Source organism: Electrophorus electricus, chromosome 19, assembly GCF_013358815.1.
Source record: "Electrophorus electricus isolate fEleEle1 chromosome 19, fEleEle1.pri, whole genome shotgun sequence".
Lineage (NCBI taxonomy): Eukaryota > Metazoa > Chordata > Actinopteri > Gymnotiformes > Gymnotidae > Electrophorus > Electrophorus electricus.
The window spans coordinates 13,789,324-13,810,230 of record NC_049553.1 but is presented as its reverse complement, the minus strand read 5'-3'; the positions used below and the strand labels follow the sequence as shown (position 1 = coordinate 13,810,230).

The window sequence follows — 20,907 nt, the reverse complement described above, 5'->3', positions numbered from 1 at the left end:
TTATGCATCACCGTTACCAAGAACATGGCTCACTTTATGCCTCTATGACTTCATGAAATGAAACACAAAACATAAATTAGGCAAAGCCTCCTTCATGTTGATAATTTATGATAAATGCCTATTAATGCACATTTTTGTAAACAAATATAATATCATGAAACACCTAAAATTTTAATATAAAATTCAATGTTCTACATGTATGGTGTTCGAAAATGCCCAATTATTTGTTGATGAGACCATTAAAAGCTTAATATTATAACATTTTAGGTTTGTTCTATTTTTTTTATGCAGGAGTGTATGGGTTGAATAGGAGGGATATACATATCAAAATGTAGTTTGTGTGTTTGTTTTACAATAATAAATCTCCTCATTATAAAGGCGGACCAAATCATTTGAAAATGTCTGCAACTGAAACCAAATTAATAATAAATTTTAGCAGTGACCAGGAACTGGTTGGTTGACATTGTCATGGACTGAAACAATCACAACTATTTCCCCGAGTACATCAGCAAAGCATATTTTCCTTTTTAATGGGGGAAGAGTAGTTAACGGGACTTAGGTGTGGTTTTGACCTGTCACAACTGTGAAAATGAGGACCGGCAACAACTGGTTTGAACTGGATATTGATTTGTGGTTTGTCGTAGATATATAGAGGTGACAGGTTTCTGTCTCAGATATTGAGGTGCCTGCCAACACAGAAGTAACTGACTGAAGTGACTGCAGACATTAAAGGTACCAAAATCTTATAAGCATATGTTATTTGCTTTCAGTGTGCAGCCATTGCATAAACAGTGGCAGAATGCGCTTTTATAAATGTTTAATTTTTTTGGTAATGAAAACAGTGTTTGAAAGACCCACAAGTAAGCTGTATTTTCATCTCACCACTAGAATTAGAAAACATCCATATACTTAACTATACAGCAAATGTTGTCTCTATTCAGACCGCATGGTATTTTTCGAACAAACTGTGTTTTCTTGATGATTGGCTTTATTCTGTGGAATTAAAGGAAACAGCATGCCAATATACAGAACTTATCATAGAAGATTGGTATAATTGATCTCTTTACTGATAGAGCATATAAAAATCAGAAACCAAAATGGATTGATTTCTGAGGCTACTGGAAGGCCCTGGGGAGTTAAGTTCACCATTACCCACTGTCAGACGCCGCCTGGTCTCAATTGTTAATGGAAGAAGTGGCTGCAATAAATGGCTTAAGTTTTGATTTTTACCTTTTAGGTGTACAGAGCCTACAAACACTCATTCAAGTGTGTTTTGTAAAGATCTGGCCAACCTGCCGGTGAGTCCTAAATCTTATTCCTCTCTCTTGTAACTACATACACTTGTCTTCAAAATTAAAGGTACAAAAGACATGTAAACTTTCTTTTGTTCTATTTTTCACCTTTGGTTTATTTTCTCAGAGTTAAAGGATCATTTGTCCTTTTGTGTCTATTCAAATCTGTAAGTGTACCATCATAGTGCTGTTCAAATTAAAGTGTTGCTGAACATTTTCAGTTTGTAGGGAATATAATAATTAGCTTATTTCCTATACTGTTTAGCAAGATACAATTACACATTAAAAAAAAATATGATAAATGCTTTGACAACATTGCATAATGTAGTTGAGAGTAAGGCCTGCTAGTTCTAGTTTTAAAGATTTATTCTGAAAAATAATGACAATAATAAACTTGATAAAGGTTTTGTAATGTGGAGCGATCACGAGGCGGACACAAACTGAAAAGAGTGAGATTTTTTAACGCCAAATCCATAATCTGAGTCTTTGGCACAGTCCAGGGTCAATTTACCAACATAGATGGATCCAGGAAACATAAGACAAACAGAAAGTAACACACAATAACAGGAAAACAACTAAACTGGCTAGATAGAAATGTACAACATGGAACTCAACTAGAACAAAAACACAGGCTACAATAAGGAACAAAAACTACACGAACAGGCAGAGACACACAGTCAGAGCAAACAACGCAGGGCTTAGAACATCCAACTTCACAGAACACAGGAATAGAATCACAAGCTATAAATACACAAGGTAATGAGGACTAACAATGAACAGGTGATACAAATGAGAAGGTGAAAACCAAAACAAGGAATGGAGAAAATGAGACAATAACATGAGACAGGGAAACCATGGAGACAGGGATGATAGGAGGGGCCAACCCTAACACACTGAATGAGACTTACTGCTTGTTCATGTTTTAAATTAATCTTGTACAATCATTATGTGATTGTGATAGTGATACAGGAAATCAAAAGTTCCTGTTCTCAAAAATTAAGTCTTGTTTTAAGATAATTTGTGTTAGTGTTTCAAGGCCCAATGATGCAAAACCCATCCATGTCCCAGAGTCTATGATAACAAAACTGGCACTGCCCTCTGGATAGCAGGGATGAATTACTCTATCAATAGTCAGTCATGCATGTTTGTATGCTTGCTGACCAGGGCAGTTGGTGCTGCAAAAGTATTTTTCATTTAAAATTGTTTTAACAAATAAACAAACAAAATGTAAATTGTGTGTGGTTTCCATTGTGTCAGAAATGTTAAAGAGAAAGATCTGCAAGAAACTGCTTGAACAGGATCTTGATTTGTCTTTTTGTTTAGGTGCATAGAGGCTACAGGATTCTGACTCACATGTGATACTGAACCTGCCTGCCGCAGAATAAAGGCAGAGAGGTAAAGTTTATATTATATTGTGAAATACCATTTAAACTTAATAACTCAAATGAACAGGTGACAATAACTTATCCTGAATGGTCTGAACTCACCTCAAATTCATTGCATGGTAAATCATGCTGTCATAACATTGGTTATTCAGCAATGCTCTTTTGTCTCTCAGTAGGAGCGATGGATGAACGGAGGATTGTGCTTCTTGGGAAAACAGGTGATGGTAAAAGCAGTGCTGGAAATCTGATCCTGGGTGAACAAGTATTTGGTTCTAAATGTTCACCCAACTCACAAACTCAAAAATGCTACTTAAATACAAAACCCATTAATGAGAAGTTAATAACAGTCATTGACACACCTGGGTTTTTTGACACTAGTCTCACTTCAGAGGAATTAAACTCTGAAATATTACGATGTGTTACTGAGTGTGCACCAGGCCCACATGCATTTGTGATTGTGCTCAAAGTTGGAAGATACACAAAGCACGAGATCGAAACTGTGAAAAAAATAACTGAATCATTTGGAGAGGATGCCCTAAAATATGCAGTGGTGCTCTTCACCTTTGGTGATCAACTCCCTGAGGGCCAGATGATTGAAGACTTTGTGAAGCAGAGTAGAGAGTTACAGGACCTTGTGAATAAATGTGGAGGTCGTGTTCATGTCATTGATAATAAATACTGGAATGAGCAACAGGATGAGTACAGGAGCAACAGGGTTCAGGTGGAGAAGCTACTGAACACCATAGAGGAGATGGTGAGGGAGAATAGAGGAGAGTGTTACACCAATGAGATGCTACAGCTAGTAGATAAAGTTATAGATGCAGAGTGTAAGGCTTCATGTGAGGAAGGTAAAGAGGTTCCAGATATTAAAATAGTGAGAGAACAAGCAAAGCCGAGAGTTCATAGCAACCTGTTAGCAAAGTTAGTGGGGACGGGAACAGGAGCATTGACAGGTGCTTTCCTTGGCCTTGGGGCTGGAGTCTTAATTTCAGCGAGCGTTCCAGCATGCACAGCAGGTATACTTGGAACATCAAGTGCAGCTGGGGCAATAGCAGGAGTGATTAGTGGTAATCAAGGAGCAGATGGGGCAGAGACTGTGGATGAGGCAATGAAAATGGCATATAAAGAAACAGTTGAAGGTGCAATAGAAGTAATAGATAAAATTAAAGAACTCTTATCTTAAGTATAAGATCACCACAATGATCAGTATAAATTTAAACAGTAGATCTTATTTGATTAGTGAAATTTCAAAGACAAGAGAGCACATGAATGTGTGTAAAGAATGAACATACTGAAGCAGTTTACACATATATGGTTTGTATGTACACTTTTCGACTTTATTGGTTGATTTTGAACAATATTACATTTACTTTATCCATTTATCATAATGAACTGTCAAATCTGTCATTTTTATACAGACTGCAGCCTGTTCATTGTATGAAATCAACAGAAATGTCCCATAGATGTAGGTTCTATAGTAAAGAGAATGTTCACTGTTCAGTTTATGCTGATTTAATTTAGATTTTTGGCTGCTGACTGCATTTTATTATTAATATTATTTTGATTAATTGATGTCTGTACCTTTTTGTTTTTTGTTCAAGGGAATTAAAAATTTCACATTCATACTTGTTTGCTTGATTAGCCATACACTGGATTTGTCATTGATGTGGATTCTATATTAAATGCATTACTTTTTATTACAATTTGTCTCCAGAACCATCCTGCCCATTCCCATTCCCCTGATTATGAGTTTCCTCTGCGTTTAGTTTATCACGATGCTTCTGGCTATGTTCAAAATACCCAGTACTACATATTAGGTAAAGTAGCTGCTGATTGGTTCGCTGAGGAAGCTTTGGCTCTGCTGCCTATTCACTGTAGTTGAACATATATTTTTACCAGCTTTGATTTTGCTCAGTGGTTTTCTTTGGTGTACACCTCTCGAGATGATGGTGATTATTATTAGTATTGTTGTTGTTGTATAATATTGATAATAAATTTGTTTTACAATAAGAAATCTCCTCATTATAAAGGTGGACCAATCATTTGAAAATGTCTGACAAACATTATTTAGGTTTGGTTTTGCCCTGTCAAAAATGTCAGGACCAGCATCAACTGGTTTGAAGTGGATAATGATTTGTCGTTTTTCGTAGAGGTGACAGGATTCTGTCTCACTTGGGATATTGAGGTGCATGCCAACACTAAAGTAACTGACTGAAGTGACTGCAGACATTAAAAGGTACCAAAATCTTATAAACAATTATTTATTTTCAGTGTGCAGCCATTGCATAAACAGTGGCAGAATGCGCTTTGGAATGCTTCACTTTTGTTAACCTGTTTTGCTTTCCAATTTGGGGTCTAATTACACTGTTTTCTGTAGTCTAGGGCACAGTCCCTACATTTATAAAACAACTACTGATCCTTTCAGTGGATGCATACATTATAAAAAGATTGACAAACTGTGCAAATGTTTAATTTTTTTTGTAATGAAAACAGTGTTTGACAGACCTGCAAGTAAGCTGTATTTTCATCTCACCACTAGAATTAGAAAACATCCATATATTTAACTCTACAGCAAATGTTGTCTCCATTCAGACCGCATGGTATTTTTAGAACAAACTGCCTTTTCTTGATGATTGGCTTTATTCTGTGGAATTAAAGCAAACAGCATGCCAATATACAGAACTTATCATAGAAGATTGGTATAATTGATCTCTTTACTGATAGAGCATATAAAAATCAGAAACCAAAATGAATTGATTTCTGAGGCTACTGGAAGGCCCTGGGGAGTTAAGTTCACCATTACCCACTGTCAGACGCCGCCTGGTCTCAATTGTGAATGGAAGAAGTGGCTGCAATAAATGGCTTAAGCTTTGATTTTTACCTTTTAGGTGTACAGAGCCTACAAACACTCATTAAAGTGTGTTTTTTAAAGATCTGGCCAACCTGCCGGTGAGTCCTAAATCTTATTCCTCTCTCTTGTAACTATACAGACTTGTCTTCAAAACTAAAGGTACAAAAGACCTTTTGTTTTATTTTTGGCGTTTGGTTTAATTTCTCAGAGTTAAAGTATTTGTCCTTTTGTGTCTATTCACATCTGTAAGTGTACCATCATAGTGTTGTTCAAATGAAAGTGATGCTAAATGTTTTTGGTTTGTAGGGAATATAATAATTAGCTTATTTCCTATACTGTTTGGCAAGTTACAATGTTTGTTGCAATCTCAAGGTAACAAACTACTGGGACACATGAAAAAAAAAAGATAAATGCTTTGACAACATTGCGTAATGTATTTGAGAGTAAGGCCTGCTAGTTCTACTTTTAAAGTTTTATTCTGGAAAATATTTACAATAATAAACTTGATAAAGGTTTTGTAATGTGGAGTGATCACGAGGCGGACACACAATAACAGGAAAACAACTAAACCGGCTAGATAGAAATGTACAACATGGAACACAGCTAGAACAATAACACAAACCACATGAACAGGCAGAGACACACAGTCAGAGCAAACATGGCAGGGCTTAGAACATCCAACTACAGAGAACACAGGAATAGAATCCCAAGCTGTAAATACACAAGGTAATGAGGACTAACAATGAACAGGTGATACAAATGAGAAGGTGAAAACCAAAACAGGGAATGGAGAAAATGAGAGAATAACATGAGACAGGGAAACCATGGAGACAGGGATGATAGGAGGGGCCAACCCTGACACACTGAATGAGACTTACTGCTTGTTCATGTTTTAAATTAATCTTGTACAATCATTATGTGATTGTGGTAGTGATAATTTTATCAATAAAATTATCTACATATTAAACAATGATGTTCAAGGAAATCAAAAGTTCCTGTTCTCAAAAATTAAGTCTTGTTTTTTATCTTTGGAAATACAATATCTTATTAAGTCCTTCATTATCTACACACGTGCCCTTGTTTTAAGATAATTTGTGTTAGTGTTTCAAGGCCCAATGATGCCAAACCCATCCATGTCCCAGAGTCTATGATAACAAAACTGGCACTGCCCTCTGGATAGCAGGGATGAATTACTCTATCAATAGTCAATCATGCATGTTTGTATGTTTGCTGAGCAGGGCAGTTGGTGCTGCAAAATTATTTTTCATTTAAAATTGTTTTAACAAACAAAATGTAAATTGTGTGTGGTTTCCATTGTGTCAGAAATGTTAAAGAGAAAGATCTGCAAGAAACTGCTTGAACAGGATCTTGATTTGTCTTTTTGTTTAGGTGCATAGAGGATAGAGGAGTCTGACTCACATGTGATACTGAAACTGTCTGTTCCTGAATAAAGGCAGAGAGGTAAAGTTTATATTATATTGTGAAATACCATTTAAACTTGATAACTCAAATGAACAGGTGATAATAACTTATCCTGAATGGTCTGAGCTCACCTCAAATTCATTGCATTGTAACTCATGCTATCATAACATTGGTTATTCATCAATGCTCTTTTGCCTCTCAGTAGGAGCGATGGATGAATGGAGGATTGTGCTTCTTGGGAAAACAGGTGATGGTAAAAGCAGCACTGGAAATCTGATACTGGGTGAAAAAGTATTTGGTACTGATTGTTCACCCAACTCGCAAACTCACGAATGCAACTTAAAGACAAAATCCATGAATGAGAAGTTAATAACAGTCATTGACACACCTGGGCTTTTTGACACTAGTCTCACTTCAGAGGAACTAAACTCTGAAATATTACGATGTGTTACTGAGTGTGCACCAGGCCCACATGCATTTGTGATTGTGCTCAAAGTTGGAAGATACACAAAGCATGAGATTGAAACTGTGAAAAAAATAACAGAGTCATTTGGAGAGGATGCACTAAGATATGCAGTGGTGCTCTTTACCTTTGGTGATCAACTCACTGAGGGCCAGATGATTGAAGACTTTGTGAAGCAGAGTACAGAGTTACAGCAGCTTGTGAATAAATGTGGAGGTCGTGTTCATGTCACTGATAATAAATACTGGAATGGGCAACAGGATGAGTACAGGAGCAACAGGGTTCAGGTGGAGAAGCTACTGAACACCATAGAGGAGATGGTGAGGGAGAATAGAGGAGAGTGTTACACCAATGAGATGCTACAGCTAGTACATAAAGTTATACATGCAGAGTGTAAGGCTTTATGTGAGGAAGGTAAAGAGGAATCAGATAGCATTGTGAGAGAACAAGCAAAGAAGAATGTTCATACCAACCTGTTAACAAGGTTAGTGGGGATGGGAACAGGAGCATTGACAGGTGCTTTCCTTGGCCTTGAGGCTGGAGCCTTAATTTCAGCGAGCGTTCCAGCATGCACAGCAGGTATACTTGGAACATCAAGTGCAGCTGGGGCAATAGCAGGAGTGATTAGTGGTAATCAAGGAGCAGATGGGGCAAAGACTGTGGATGTTGCAATGAAAATGGCATATAAAGAAACAGTTGAAGGTGCAAAAGAAGTAATAAATAAAATTAAAGAACTCTTATCTTAAGTATAAGATCACCACAAAGATCAGTATAAATTTAAACAGTAGATCTCATTTGATTGGTGAGATTTCAAAGACAAGAGAGCAAATTAATGTGTGTAAAGAATGAACCTACTGAAGCAGTTTACACATATATGGCTTGTATGTACACTTTTCGACTTTATTGTTGGATTTTGAACAATATTACATTTACTTTATCCATTTATCATAATGAACAGAAACAAAAATCTCTCATATTATTTTATACAGACTGCAGCCTGTTCATTGTATGTAATCAACAGAAATGTCCCATAGATGTAGGTTCTATAGTAAAGAGAATGTTCACTGTTCAGTTTATGCTGATTTCATTTAGATTTTTGGCCACTGACTGCATTTTTATTATTAATATTATTTTGATTATTTGATGTCTGTACCTTTTTGTTTTTTGTTCAAGGGACTTAATACGTTCACATTCACACATGTTTGTTTGAGTAGCCTTACACTGGATTTGTCATTGATGTGGATTCTATATTAAATGCATTACTTTTTATTACAATTTGTCTCCAGAACCATCCTGCCCATTCCCATTCCCCTGATTATGAGTTTCCTCTGCGTTTAGTTTATCACGATGCTTCTGGCTATGTTCAAAACACCCAGTACTACATACTGTATACTGCATAATGCACTCAGTAAATACTGTACCCTGCATACTGGTCCCTGCAGTAGTATGCAGTGTAGTATCTAGTATGGGACAAACACAAACCTTTCTATGAGGTCACTTGATCATATAAAGCTTCCACCCAATTAAGAAAGAGATTTTCCACCGCTGTTGCATGATGGGATGACCTGTACCATGGACTGGAATACTAAAATAGGTTAATTTATATACAGTATATATTTTTAATCTGAGCATTATGGATTATTGTTATGTCCACAGATTTAACTGATCCCTGAACAGCCAAACTGACAAGTCCTTTAACTCTCCCCACCCCTTTTTCAGGCCATGGTCCACGCCTTCATTCCCATTATGTGGCCTGCAAACCTGGGTCAGGCTTCACTTGTGCTAAATGCTTGAAAGTTATTGCTGTTGTTTCATGTCATGAAATGGCAATGTAGCAAAATGAGGTATCATCTGATAATTACAGTTTATTTGTTGTCAGTTAGTCCTGATATATAATTTCAAAATCCAACTGTTCTCTACCTTTTATTTATTGTCAACTAAGTGTATCAATACAAATTATATGACTGTAATGATTTGCAAAATACTGTTCAATAGTATACGTAAGGCCTTATCAAGTGCCTTCAAATCTATCCAAGTTATTCAAAACACATATATCCACATTTCAAGTCAAGAGAATACTTGTTTTGAATCGTATGTTTCAAGTGACTATTGTTTTCGGTTAGGATTAGAGTTAAAGTTAGGCTCAGGGTCAGGATCAGAGATTCTGAAATATTTTAACTTGAAATGGGTCAAATATGAGCCAAATATAAGAGGAGAGTTAATGTGTTAACAGAATATCAAACTGGGGAACATAGGACCCTGGAAACATGTGATTCTGGGACCATACGTATGGACCATACATATGGTCCCAGGGGGACGTGGGCATATTCTTATGGTGGCATGGCATGACAGTACTAATGATTCTATGGAAAATTATTGACAGAAAATGAGCAATCTCTGGAACAGAAACCAAAAGAATACATTTCTAAATTCATGCGTGCACCATGTATCGGTTTTACCAAGAACATGGTTTGATTTATGCATCCATGATGCACAGCTTCATGAATTGAAACTTCATACTTTCTGTCTAGTCTGGAAACAAGGCCCCACCTGGAGGAAGGATGTAAGAAGGTGTTTTGGAGGGAGAAGAGACAGAGAGATTTGGAGACCTTTTTGTGAACTGTGATTTGTGATAGTTTTGATATTCTATTCAGTGATTGCTTTCCCTTTTGACTCTGAGCCTGCTTTGCACTTATAACTAAGGCTGCTGTCGTAAATTTGGACATACTATAAATATTTGTATGTACACTAGTCGGTAAAGAATGGCTGCCAATTTGGACTGGGTTTTGTCTGTGTTTTCGTGTAGGGAGTTAGTGTAGTCTTGTGTCAGTGTAGTCTTGTTTTGGCCTGGGTCACCCCTGATGTTACACTTTTGTATTGTATTTATTTAAATGATCTTCTTTGTGTTTTTTCGCCTCTTCTCTGTGATCAAAGGCCAAGTCTTTTCTGAGCAGCCTTTGTAGGACTTTCCCGCTAGCAAAACTAAAATAAAATACAGTTCTCTTCAACAGGACTGGCACTATTTGTTGGTTACAGTTCCACAGGTCTACCATTTTCTTGTTATAGTTTGTTGATGAGTTAAGAGTTAAAGTATGTCATTTGTCATTTTGTGTCTATTCTAAGTATCCCATCATACTGTTGTTCAAAGTAAATTCATGCTAAACATTTTTGGTTTGTAGGGAATATAATAATTAACTTACTTCCTAGACATTCTGTTTGGTAACATACTACTACTACTACTGTTGCAGTTTCAATGTAGCAAACAATAAATATAATACGATAACTGCTTTGACACCATTGCCTAATGTAGCAAAAGATCATTAAGAGAGGTCCTGAGAGTAAGCCCTGCTAGTCCTAGTTTTAAAGTTTTATTCTGGATAAGAATTGCAATAATACATATCGGTTGTTACATTTTATAAAGATTGTGTGAGATTTCCTGCTTCATCATGATCTAAATAAATCTTATACAATCATGGTCTGATTGTGATAGCGATAATTTTATTAACACTGTTATCTGTATATTAAATTCAAGGAAGTTAAAAGTCTCTGCTCCCAAAAATCATGTAACTGTCATATAAAGAAACAGTTGAAGGTGATTTAGATGTAATGAAGAGAATTAAAGAACTCTTAGCTGAAGGAAATTTCATAATTACCACAAAGTTTATGTTACAAAATTATTACACATGCCTTCAAACCGTAGATCTAATTTGATTTGAGAGAGTATATGAATGTGTGTAAAGAATGAACATACTGAAGCAGTTTACATTTATGTGGCTCGTATGTACACTTTAAAACTTTACTGTTGTATTTTGAATATTATTACATTTACTTTATTCATTCATCACAATGAACAAAAACAAAAATCTCATTTTTTATACAGACTGCACCTTGTTCACTGTATGAAAATCAACATAAATCTCATATAGATATACTGTAGGTACTTTATTAACGAGAATGTTCATTTTTCAGTCTATGCTAATTTAATTTTGATTAATGGTTGCTGACTGCATTTTAATACTAATAACATTTAGATTATTTGATATTTGATCTGTCTGTAACTTTTTTGGTTTTTATTCTAGTGAATAAAAAAATCACCGTGAAGTTTTCCTTTAACAATGATCCACTAAGTACTAAGACCCAAATTTCACTACTATATAGTGACCAGATCAAATTTTTCTTATCTTATGCATTCCCACAGCACAAGGCAGATATAACGAGGGGCAGGTTGAGCGTCAACACACACCCGAAGTGACAAGGCCTTGGACATGACAGCGAGCTGAATCAATGACCAGGGAAGCCATAATAAGAACACAGACAAGATAGAATAAATGAATAAATAGTTTAATAACAGAAACAGACTAACCAGGGAAATACATAATACAGAATAGAACGAAGGAACAAACAGAAGACTAACAAACTAAAAGGGTGAAGATAACTAGGCAACAAAAAATATAAACAGTAAGGTATTACTAATGGAAGGACAACGATGAATTGTAAAACTAGGACAAGCGGGGAAGGAAACTGATTAGGAAGGGGAATAGACTGAACCAGGCTACTTAAGATAGACAAACAATAACCACGACAAAAGCACAGGTAACAGAACCAAAAGGAAAACCAGACAACATCCTTTCATATATGAACACGGGAAGACAAACCTAAACGGAAGCAAAGAGACGGTAGAACACCTGACGAGAAATGAGGATTGAATAAGACTGCTGAATACGAGCAGGGAAAGCAACGTAGGCAGAGAGAAAGTACAACAGATGGGAGAACACCTGACAAGAAATGAGAACAGAATAAAACTAGCGGGCGCGAAAAAATGAAAGCGTAGAGCGCAGAGAGTAAGTGTAACAACGAGGAGTGATGAACACTTGATTTTTTCAGAAGTAATGTATTCTTCACTGATCAACATTTGAAGGATTTTTGGTTAGGGGATATATAGAGAGAGTTGGTTTTGTGTGTGTGTGTGTGTGTGTGTGTGTGTGTGTGTGTGTGTTTGTGTGTGTGCTAAGCTATAGATATACTGACCCACATCCACAAGACAAGGGAACAACATTTCACTCACACTATTTACTCACACTAATTGCAATTTTTGTGAAATAACACTATTTTTATACATAAAATACTTAAAATAGATAAGACCAAAACAAGTGCATTTATATACAGGACCGACAATGCACTTTGAAGAATGGAGTACAATACACAGCATAACTGGGCATAACTTAGCATCCATGGATTTTAAACAGCCAAAACTGACATGTCCTTTCGCTCTCCTTTTGCAAACCTTCTCAGTTCTTTTATACATTGTCTAGCACTAAAGTACAAGATGTGTTTCTCTTCTATGGTGATGGGAGTTGGCACAAAATTGTTATATTTTAGAAACAAAATACAACTATTGTGCACAATGAGACTTACTGTATGATAGCCACTGGTTACTATTTGAGTATTTCAGCTCATTTATGCACATAATTATCCCTGTATATGATAGAGGGCTATAATATGTTTGGAGGGTTTGGGTTTTTTTTGTATTTTTATTGTCAAATTTTGAAATGTGAATGAATACCAATGTGACATACAGTAAATAAGTATACTGATACAGTGATGAAATATAGAAAAGAAGGATACCTAATGTAATGCATAGTTTGATGTTTAGTACAGTGAGAATAAGCACTTCTGCCAGTGTGTATGGTTTCACATCCTGTGTTTAAGGAAGTCACACACTTTTTTAAAATGTCATTTCTTAGCACAACCGCATTAAGACAAAACAGTATTTTAACAGAATTTCACTCCATATTAGGTAAAGTAGCTGTTGATTGGTTTGCTGAGGAAGCTTTGGCTCTGCTGCCTCTTCTCTGTAGCTGTACATATATTTTTACCAGCTTTGATTTTGCAGCATGGATTTCTTTGGTGTACACCTTTCAAGATGATAATGTTGGTGATTATTATTATTGTTGTTGTTGTTGTAGTTTTCTGTCAATAATCTCTGGATCACAAACCAAAAGAATACATTTTAAACTCCATGTGTGCACTATGCATTACAATTTCCAAATACATGGCTCACTTTATGCCTCTATCACTTCATGAATTGAAACACAAAACATAAATAAAGCAAAGCCTCCTACATGTTGATCATTTATGATAAATGCCCTTTTAATGCACATTTTGCATCATGTTTAATTCTTTAAAAGTTAATTGGTGTAACAAATTATCCTCTTTGAGGTTTTTAGCCTTTTTTTCTGTGTGCTCAAAGGCCAAGACATTTCTGTACTTTTTTGCAGGACTTCTGCTAGCGCATGGTAAAAATGCAGTTCTATTGAACAGAGCTGAGGGCTGGCACTTTTTACTGCTAAGGTTACAGAACCACAGGTGAAACATTTTATTGTAAACAAATATAACATCATGAAAGACCTAAAATTTTAATATAAAATTCAATGTTCTACATGTATCGTGTTTGAAAATGCCCAATTATTTGTTGATGAGACCATTAAAAGCTTAATATTATAACATTTTGGGTTTGTTCTATTTTTTTTATGCAGGAGTGTATGGGTTGAATAGGAGGGATATACATATCAAAATGTAGTTTGTGTGTTTGTTTTACAATAATAAATCTCCTCATTATAAAAGTGGACCAAATCATTTGAAAATGTCTGCAACTGAAACCAAATGAATAATCAGTTAAGCATATTTTCCATTTTAATGGGGGAAGAGTAGTTAACAGGACTTAGGTGTGGTTTTGACCTGTCACAACTGTGAAAATGAGGACCGGCAACAACTGGTTTGAACTGGATATTGATTTGTGGTTTGTCGTAGATATATAGAGGTGACAGGTTTCTGTCTCAGATATTGAGGTGCCTGCCAACACAGAAGTAACTGACTGAAGTGACTGCAGACATTAAAAGGTAGCCAAATCTTATAAAAAAAATTTATTTGCTTTCAGTGTGCAGCCATTGCATAAACAGTGCTAGAATGTGCTTTTATACATGTTTAAATTTTATGGTAATGAAAACAGTGTTTGACAGACCCGCAAGTAAGCTGTATTTTCATCTCACCACTAGAATTAGAAAACAACCATATGCTTAACTCTACAGCAAATATTGTCTCTATTCAGATTGCATGGTATTTTTAGAACAAACTGCGTTTTCTTGATGATTGGCTTTATTCTGTGGAATTAAAGCAAACAGCATGCCAATATACAGAACTTATCATAGAAGATTGGTATAATTGATCTCTTTACTGATAGAGCATATAAAAATCAGAAACCAAAATGAATTGATTTCTGAGGCTACTGGAAGGCCCTGGGGAGTTAAGTTCACCATTACCCACTGTCAGACGCCGCCTGGTCTCAATTGTTAATGGAAGAAGTGGCTGCAATAAATGGCTTAAGTTTTGATTTTTACCTTTTAGGTGTACAGAGCCTACAAACACTCATTCAAGTGTGTTTTGTAAAGATCTGGCCAACCTGCCGGTGAGTCCTAAACCTTATTCCTCTCTCTTGTAACTATACAGACCTGACTTCAAAACTAAAAGGTACAAAAGACCTTTTGATCTATTTTTGACGTTTGGTTTAATTTCTCAGAGTTAAAGTATCATTTGTCCTTTTGTGTCTATTCACATCTAAGTGTACCATCATAGTGTTGTTCAAATGAAAATGATGCTAAACGTTTTTGGTTTGTAGGGAATATAATAATTAGCTTATTTCCTATACTGTTTGGCAAGATACAATTACACATAAAAAATATGATAAATGCTTTGACAACATTGCATAATGTAGTTGAGAGTAAGGCCTGCTAGTTCTAGTTTTAAAGATTTATTCTGAAAAATAATGACAATAATAAACTTGATAAAGGTTTTGTAATGTGGAGCGATCACGAGGCGGACACAAACTGAAAAGAGTGAGATTTTTTAAGGCCAAATCCATAATCTGAGTCTTTGGCACAGTCTAGGGTCAATTTACCAACATAGAGGGATCCAGGAAACATAAGACAAACAGAAAGTAACACACGATAACAGGAAAACAACTAAACCGGCTAGATAGAAATGTACAACATGGAACACAGCTAGAACAATAACACAAACCACATGAACAGGCAGAGACACACAGTCAGAGCAAACATGGCAGGGCTTAGAACATCCAACTACAGAGAACACAGGAATGGAATCCCAAAGACCAGCAAACTAACAAGGACTAACACAAGGCATAAAGATTTAAATTTAATTCAAAACATAAATTAATCTTGTACAATCATTATTTGATTGTGGTAGTGATAATTTTATCAATAACATTATCTACATATTAAACAATGACGTTCAAGGAAGTCAAAAGTTCCTGTTCTCAAAAATTAAATCTTGTTTTTTATCTTTGGAAATACAATATTTTATTAAGTCCTTTATTATGTACACACGTGAAATTGTTTTAAGATCATTTGTCTTAATGTTTCGAGGCCCAATAATGCCAAACCCATCCATGTCCCAGAGTCTATGGTAACAAAACTGGCACTGCCCTCTGGATAGCAGGGATGAATTACTCTATCAATAGTCAGTCATGGATGTCTGTATGCTTGCTGACCAGGGCAGTTGGTGCTGCAAAAGTATTTTTCATTTAAAATTATTTTAACAAACAAACAAACAAAATGTAAATTGCGTGTGGTTTCCATTGTGTCAGAAATGTGAATGAGAGAAAGATCTGCAAGAAACTGCTTGAACAGGATCTTGATTTGTCTTTTTATTTAGGTGCATAGAGGATAGAGGAGTCTGACTCACACCTGATACTGAACCTGCCTGCTCCTGAATAAAGGCAGAGGTACATTTTATATTATATTGTGAAATACCATTTAAACTTGATAACTCAAATGTACAGGTGACAATAACTTGACCTGAATGGTCTGAGCTCACCTCAAATTCATTGCATGGTAACTCATGCTGTCATAACATTGGTTATTCATCAATGCTCTTTTGCCTCTCAGTAGGAGCGATGGATGAACGGAGGATTGTGCTTCTTGGGAAAACAGGTGATGGTAAAAGCAGCGTTGGAAATGTGATACTGGGTGAAAAAGTGTTTCCTACTGGATGTTCACCCAACTCACAAACTCAAAAATGTTCCTTTAAAACAAAATCCATTACTGAGAAGTTAATAACAGTCATTGACACACCTGGGCTTTTTGACACTAGTCTCACTTCAGAGGAACTAAACTCTGAAATATTACGATGTGTTACTGAGTGTGCACCAGGCCTACATGCATTTGTGATTGTGCTCAAAGTTGGAAGATACACAAAGCACGAGATCGAAACTGTGAAAAAAATAACTGAATCATTTGGAGAGGATGCAGTAAGATATGCAATGGTGCTCTTCACCTTTGGTGATCAACTCATTGAGGGCGAGACTATTGAAGACTTTGTGAAGGAGAGTAGAGTGTTACAGCAGCTTGTGAATAAATGTGGAGGTCGTGTTCATGTCATTGATAATAAATACTGGAATGAGCAACAGGATGAGTACAGGAGCAACAGGGTTCAGGTGGAGAAGCTACTGAACACCATAGAGGAGATGGTGAGGGAGAATAGAGGAGAGTGTTACACCAATGAGATGCTACAGCTAGTAGATAAAGTTATAGATGCAGAGTGTAAGGCTTCATGTGAGGAAGGTAAAGAGGTTCCAGATATTAAAATAGTGAGAGAACAAGCAAAGCCGAGAGTTCATAGCAACCTGTTAGCAAAGTTAGTGGGGACGGGAACAGGAGCATTGACAGGTGCTTTCCTTGGCCTTGGGGCTGGAGTCTTAATTTCAGCGAGCGTTCCAGCATGCACAGCAGGTATACTTGGAACATCAAGTGCAGCTGGGGCAATAGCAGGAGTGATTAGTGGTAATCAAGGAGCAGATGGGGCAGAGACTGTGGATGAGGCAATGAAAATGGCATATAAAGAAACAGTTGAAGGTGCAATAGAAGTAATAGATAAAATTAAAGAACTCTTATCTTAAGTATAAGATCACCACAATGATCAGTATAAATTTAAACAGTAGATCTTATTTGATTAGTGAAATTTCAAAGACAAGAGAGCACATGAATGTGTGTAAAGAATGAACATACTGAAGCAGTTTACACATATATGGTTTGTATGTACACTTTTCGACTTTATTGGTTGATTTTGAACAATATTACATTTACTTTATCCATTTATCATAATGAACTGTCAAATCTGTCATTTTTATACAGACTGCAGCCTGTTCATTGTATGAAATCAACAGAAATGTCCCATAGATGTAGGTTCTATAGTAAAGAGAATGTTCACTGTTCAGTTTATGCTGATTTAATTTAGATTTTTGGCTGCTGACTGCATTTTATTATTAATATTATTTTTGATTAATTGATGTCTGTACCTTTTTGTTTTTTGTTCAAGGGAATTAAAAATTTCACATTCATACTTGTTTGCTTGATTAGCCATACACTGGATTTGTCATTGATGTGGGTTATATATTAAATGCATTACTTTTTATTACAATTTGTCTCCAGAACCATCCTGCCCATTCCCATTTCCCTGATTATGAGTTTCCTCTGCGTTTAGTTTATCACGATGCTTCTGGCTATGTTCAAAATACCCAGTACTACATATTAGGTAAAGTAGCTGCTGATTGGTTCGCTGAGGAAGCTTTGGCTCTGCTGCCTATTCACTGTAGTTGAACATATATTTTTACCAGCTTTGATTTTGCTCAGTGGTTTTCTTTGGTGTACACCTCTCGAGATGATGGTGATTATTATTAGTATTGTTGTTGTTGTATAATATTGATAATAAATTTGTTTTACAATAAGAAATCTCCTCATTATAAAGGTGGACCAATCATTTGAAAATGTCTGACAAACATTATTTAGGTTTGGTTTTGCCCTGTCAAAAATGCCAGGACCAGCATCAACTGGTTTGAAGTGGATAATGATTTGTCGTTTGTCGTAGAGGTGACAGGATTCTGTCTCACTTGGGATATTGAGGTGCATGCCAACACTAAAGTAACTGACTGAAGTGACTGCAGACATTAAAAGGTACCAATCTGTCGTTTTTTATACAGACTGCAGCCTGTTCACTGTATGTAACTCAACAGGAATCTCACATAGATATACTGTAGGTACTTTATTAAAGAGAATGTACATTTTTCAGTCTATGCCAATTTAATTTTGATTAATGGTTGCTGACTGCATTTTAATACTAATAACATTTAGATTATTTGATATTTGATCTGTCTGTAACTTTTATGGTCTTTGTTCAAGTGAATAAAAAATTCACTTTGAAGTTTTCCTTTAACAATGATCCACTAGGTACTAAGACCCAAACGTCACTACTATATAGTGACCAGATCAAATTTTTCTTATCTTAAGCATTCCCACAGCACAAGGCAGATATAACGAGGGGCAGGTTGAGAGCGAACACACACCGGAAGTAACAACGCCTTGGACGTGAGAGCGAGCTGAATCAATGACCAGGGAAGCCATAATGAGAATAAAAGACAGACAAGATAGAATAAATGAATACATTTAATAACAGAAGCAGACTAACCAGGGAAATACATAATACAGAATAGAACGAAGGAACAAACAGAAGACTAACAAACTAACAGGGTGAAGATAACTAGGCAACAAAAAATATAAACAGTAAGGTATTACTAATGGAAGGACAACGATGAATTGTAAAACTAGGACAAGCGGGGAAGGAAACTGATTAGGAAGGGGAATAGACTGAACCAGGCTACTTAAGATAGACAAACAATAACCACGACAAAAGCACAGGTAACAGAACCAAAAGGAAAACCAGACAACATCCTTTCATATATGAACACGGGAAGACAAACCTAACAGAAGCGAAGAGACGGTAGAACACCTGACGAGGAACGAGAATTGAACAAGACTGGCAAATACAAACAGGGAAAGCAACGTAGACAGAGAGAAAGTACAACAGATGGGAGAACACCTGACGAGGAATGAGAACAGAATAAAACTAGCGAGCACGAAAAAATTAAAGCGTAACTTAGCCTGGAGCGCAGAGAATAAGTGTAACAGAACAAGAAGCGACATATATATATATATATATATATGGACCATGGAAACAGACGACAGCAGGAAAACCTGGAAGTGCTTGAGTAGCCAGGAAAATGGAGGATTTACTTTTTGTCTATTTCACTCACACTAATTGGAATTTTTGTGAAACAATACTATTGTTATACAAAAAATACATAAAAGTGCATTTATATACAGTACCGACAATGCATTTTGAAGAACATAGTACAATACGGAGCATAACTGGGCATAACTTGGCATCCATACATTTTAAACAAAATTGTTATATTTTAGAAACAAAATACCATTGTGCGCAATAAGACTTAATGTATGATGGCCCCTGTTTACTATTTAAGATAATTTATGCATATGATTATCCCTGTATATGATAGATGGATCAAATATGTTTGGAGATTTTTTAAAATTATTTTTTTATTGTTATATTTTGAAATGTGAATGAATACCAGTGTGGCATTCAGTAAATAGGTACACTGATGAAATATAGAAAAGAAGGATGTATATAATGTAGTGCATAGTTTGATGTTTAGTACAATGACAATAACCAGTGTCTATGGTTTTACATCCTGTGTTTAAAGAAGTCACACACTTCTGAAAAATTTCATTTCTTAGCAAAACCACAGAGAGAGCATGTTAACGGAATTTCAATTACAAGATGTATTTCTCTTCTGTGGTGATGGGAAATAGAAGATAAAATTTTGGGTACCTCAAATTGTAAGCTGACCACGTAAAACAGACATTTTAAAAAAAATCTGAACAACACTGGTGATTTAAATCAAATTAACACAAAGAAAGTTTTTACAGTGTGTTTTTTTTCTTGGGTTTACTCTACCATAGTAAATTATGTTCACTGGATTAAGCACAGGCCCAAACCAGCCAATTTCCAATGATTTTGCTTTGCTTATGATTGTGATTTTTTATTCAAATGTTATCATGCAAGCTATATAGACTCTGATTAAATTATATAACTGGATCATCAGAAATGAAAGCTAAAAGTATTTATTTATTTTTTATAATTTAGCAAATTATTTTGTTTAGTAAAAGAAAAAGTGTGCATGTTTAATAAAACACTTTGCTATGGGTTTCCAAAAGGCCTTATCAAGTGTCCACAAATCCATCCAAGTTATTCAAAACACACATTTCAAGTGAGGAGAATACTTGTTTTATCAGCATATAACTAAAAACATGTTCCCAGGGTCCTATGTTCCTAGGAAGGTTAATGTGTTCACAAAGTATTGAACTAGGGAACATAAGATCCTGGAAACACAGGACCTTGTGAGCATAGATATGGTCACAGAGGGATGTGCGCATATTACTGTGGTGGCATGGTATGACAGTAGTGTTGACTCTACTGAGTACAATCACTTAGTGATTTAATTATTGACAGAAAATTAGCAATCTCTGGATCAGAAACCAAAACTCCATGTGTGCATTATGCATC

General features: G+C 35.8%; 2 protein-coding genes across 4 annotated transcripts; both read left to right on the top strand.

Annotated features, from left to right (window-relative positions):
* The first annotated feature begins 573 nt into the window (after positions 1-573).
* Positions 574-4,459, top strand: LOC118243040 (GTPase IMAP family member 4-like). Of its 3 annotated transcripts, none has more exons than XR_004777153.1 (3): positions 574-732; positions 1,238-1,298; positions 2,616-2,640. XR_004777153.1 is itself a non-coding variant. In XM_035536604.1 (3 exons), the coding sequence occupies exon 3, from the start codon at positions 2,859-2,861 to the stop codon at positions 3,858-3,860; it is 1,002 nt and encodes a 333-aa protein (XP_035392497.1). In that variant the 5' UTR covers positions 574-732; positions 1,238-1,298; positions 2,854-2,858; the 3' UTR covers positions 3,861-4,459. The 3 variants fall into 3 exon arrangements, 2 of the variants coding, with proteins under 2 accessions (XP_035392497.1, XP_035392496.1); XM_035536604.1 differs by lacking the exon at positions 2,616-2,640 and adding an exon at positions 2,854-4,459; XM_035536603.1 differs by lacking the exon at positions 2,616-2,640 and adding an exon at positions 2,851-4,459.
* Positions 4,460-12,429: 7,970 nt separating this feature from the next.
* LOC118240136 (GTPase IMAP family member 4-like) lies at positions 12,430-18,086 on the top strand. The gene is made up of 5 exons (XM_035520006.1): positions 12,430-14,312; positions 14,818-14,878; positions 16,144-16,213; positions 16,377-17,051; positions 17,971-18,086. The coding sequence occupies exons 4-5, from the start codon at positions 16,385-16,387 to the stop codon at positions 18,084-18,086; spliced, it is 783 nt and encodes a 260-aa protein (XP_035375899.1). The 5' UTR covers positions 12,430-14,312; positions 14,818-14,878; positions 16,144-16,213; positions 16,377-16,384.
* Positions 18,087-20,907: the final 2,821 nt, after the last annotated feature.

What these genes read in the sequence shown, in the direction of transcription:
- LOC118240136 (XM_035520006.1), top strand. Translation starts at nt 16,385, where the DNA reads ATGGATGAACGGAGGATTGTGCTTCTTGGGAAAACAGGTGATGGTAAA. An exon ending in TAAGGCTTCATGTGAGGAAG is followed by an intron (nt 17,052 to 17,970) that starts GTAAAGAGGTTC and finishes CTCTGCGTTTAG; the next exon opens with TTTATCACGATGCTTCTGGC.
- LOC118243040 (XM_035536604.1), top strand. Translation starts at nt 2,859, where the DNA reads ATGGATGAACGGAGGATTGTGCTTCTTGGGAAAACAGGTGATGGTAAA.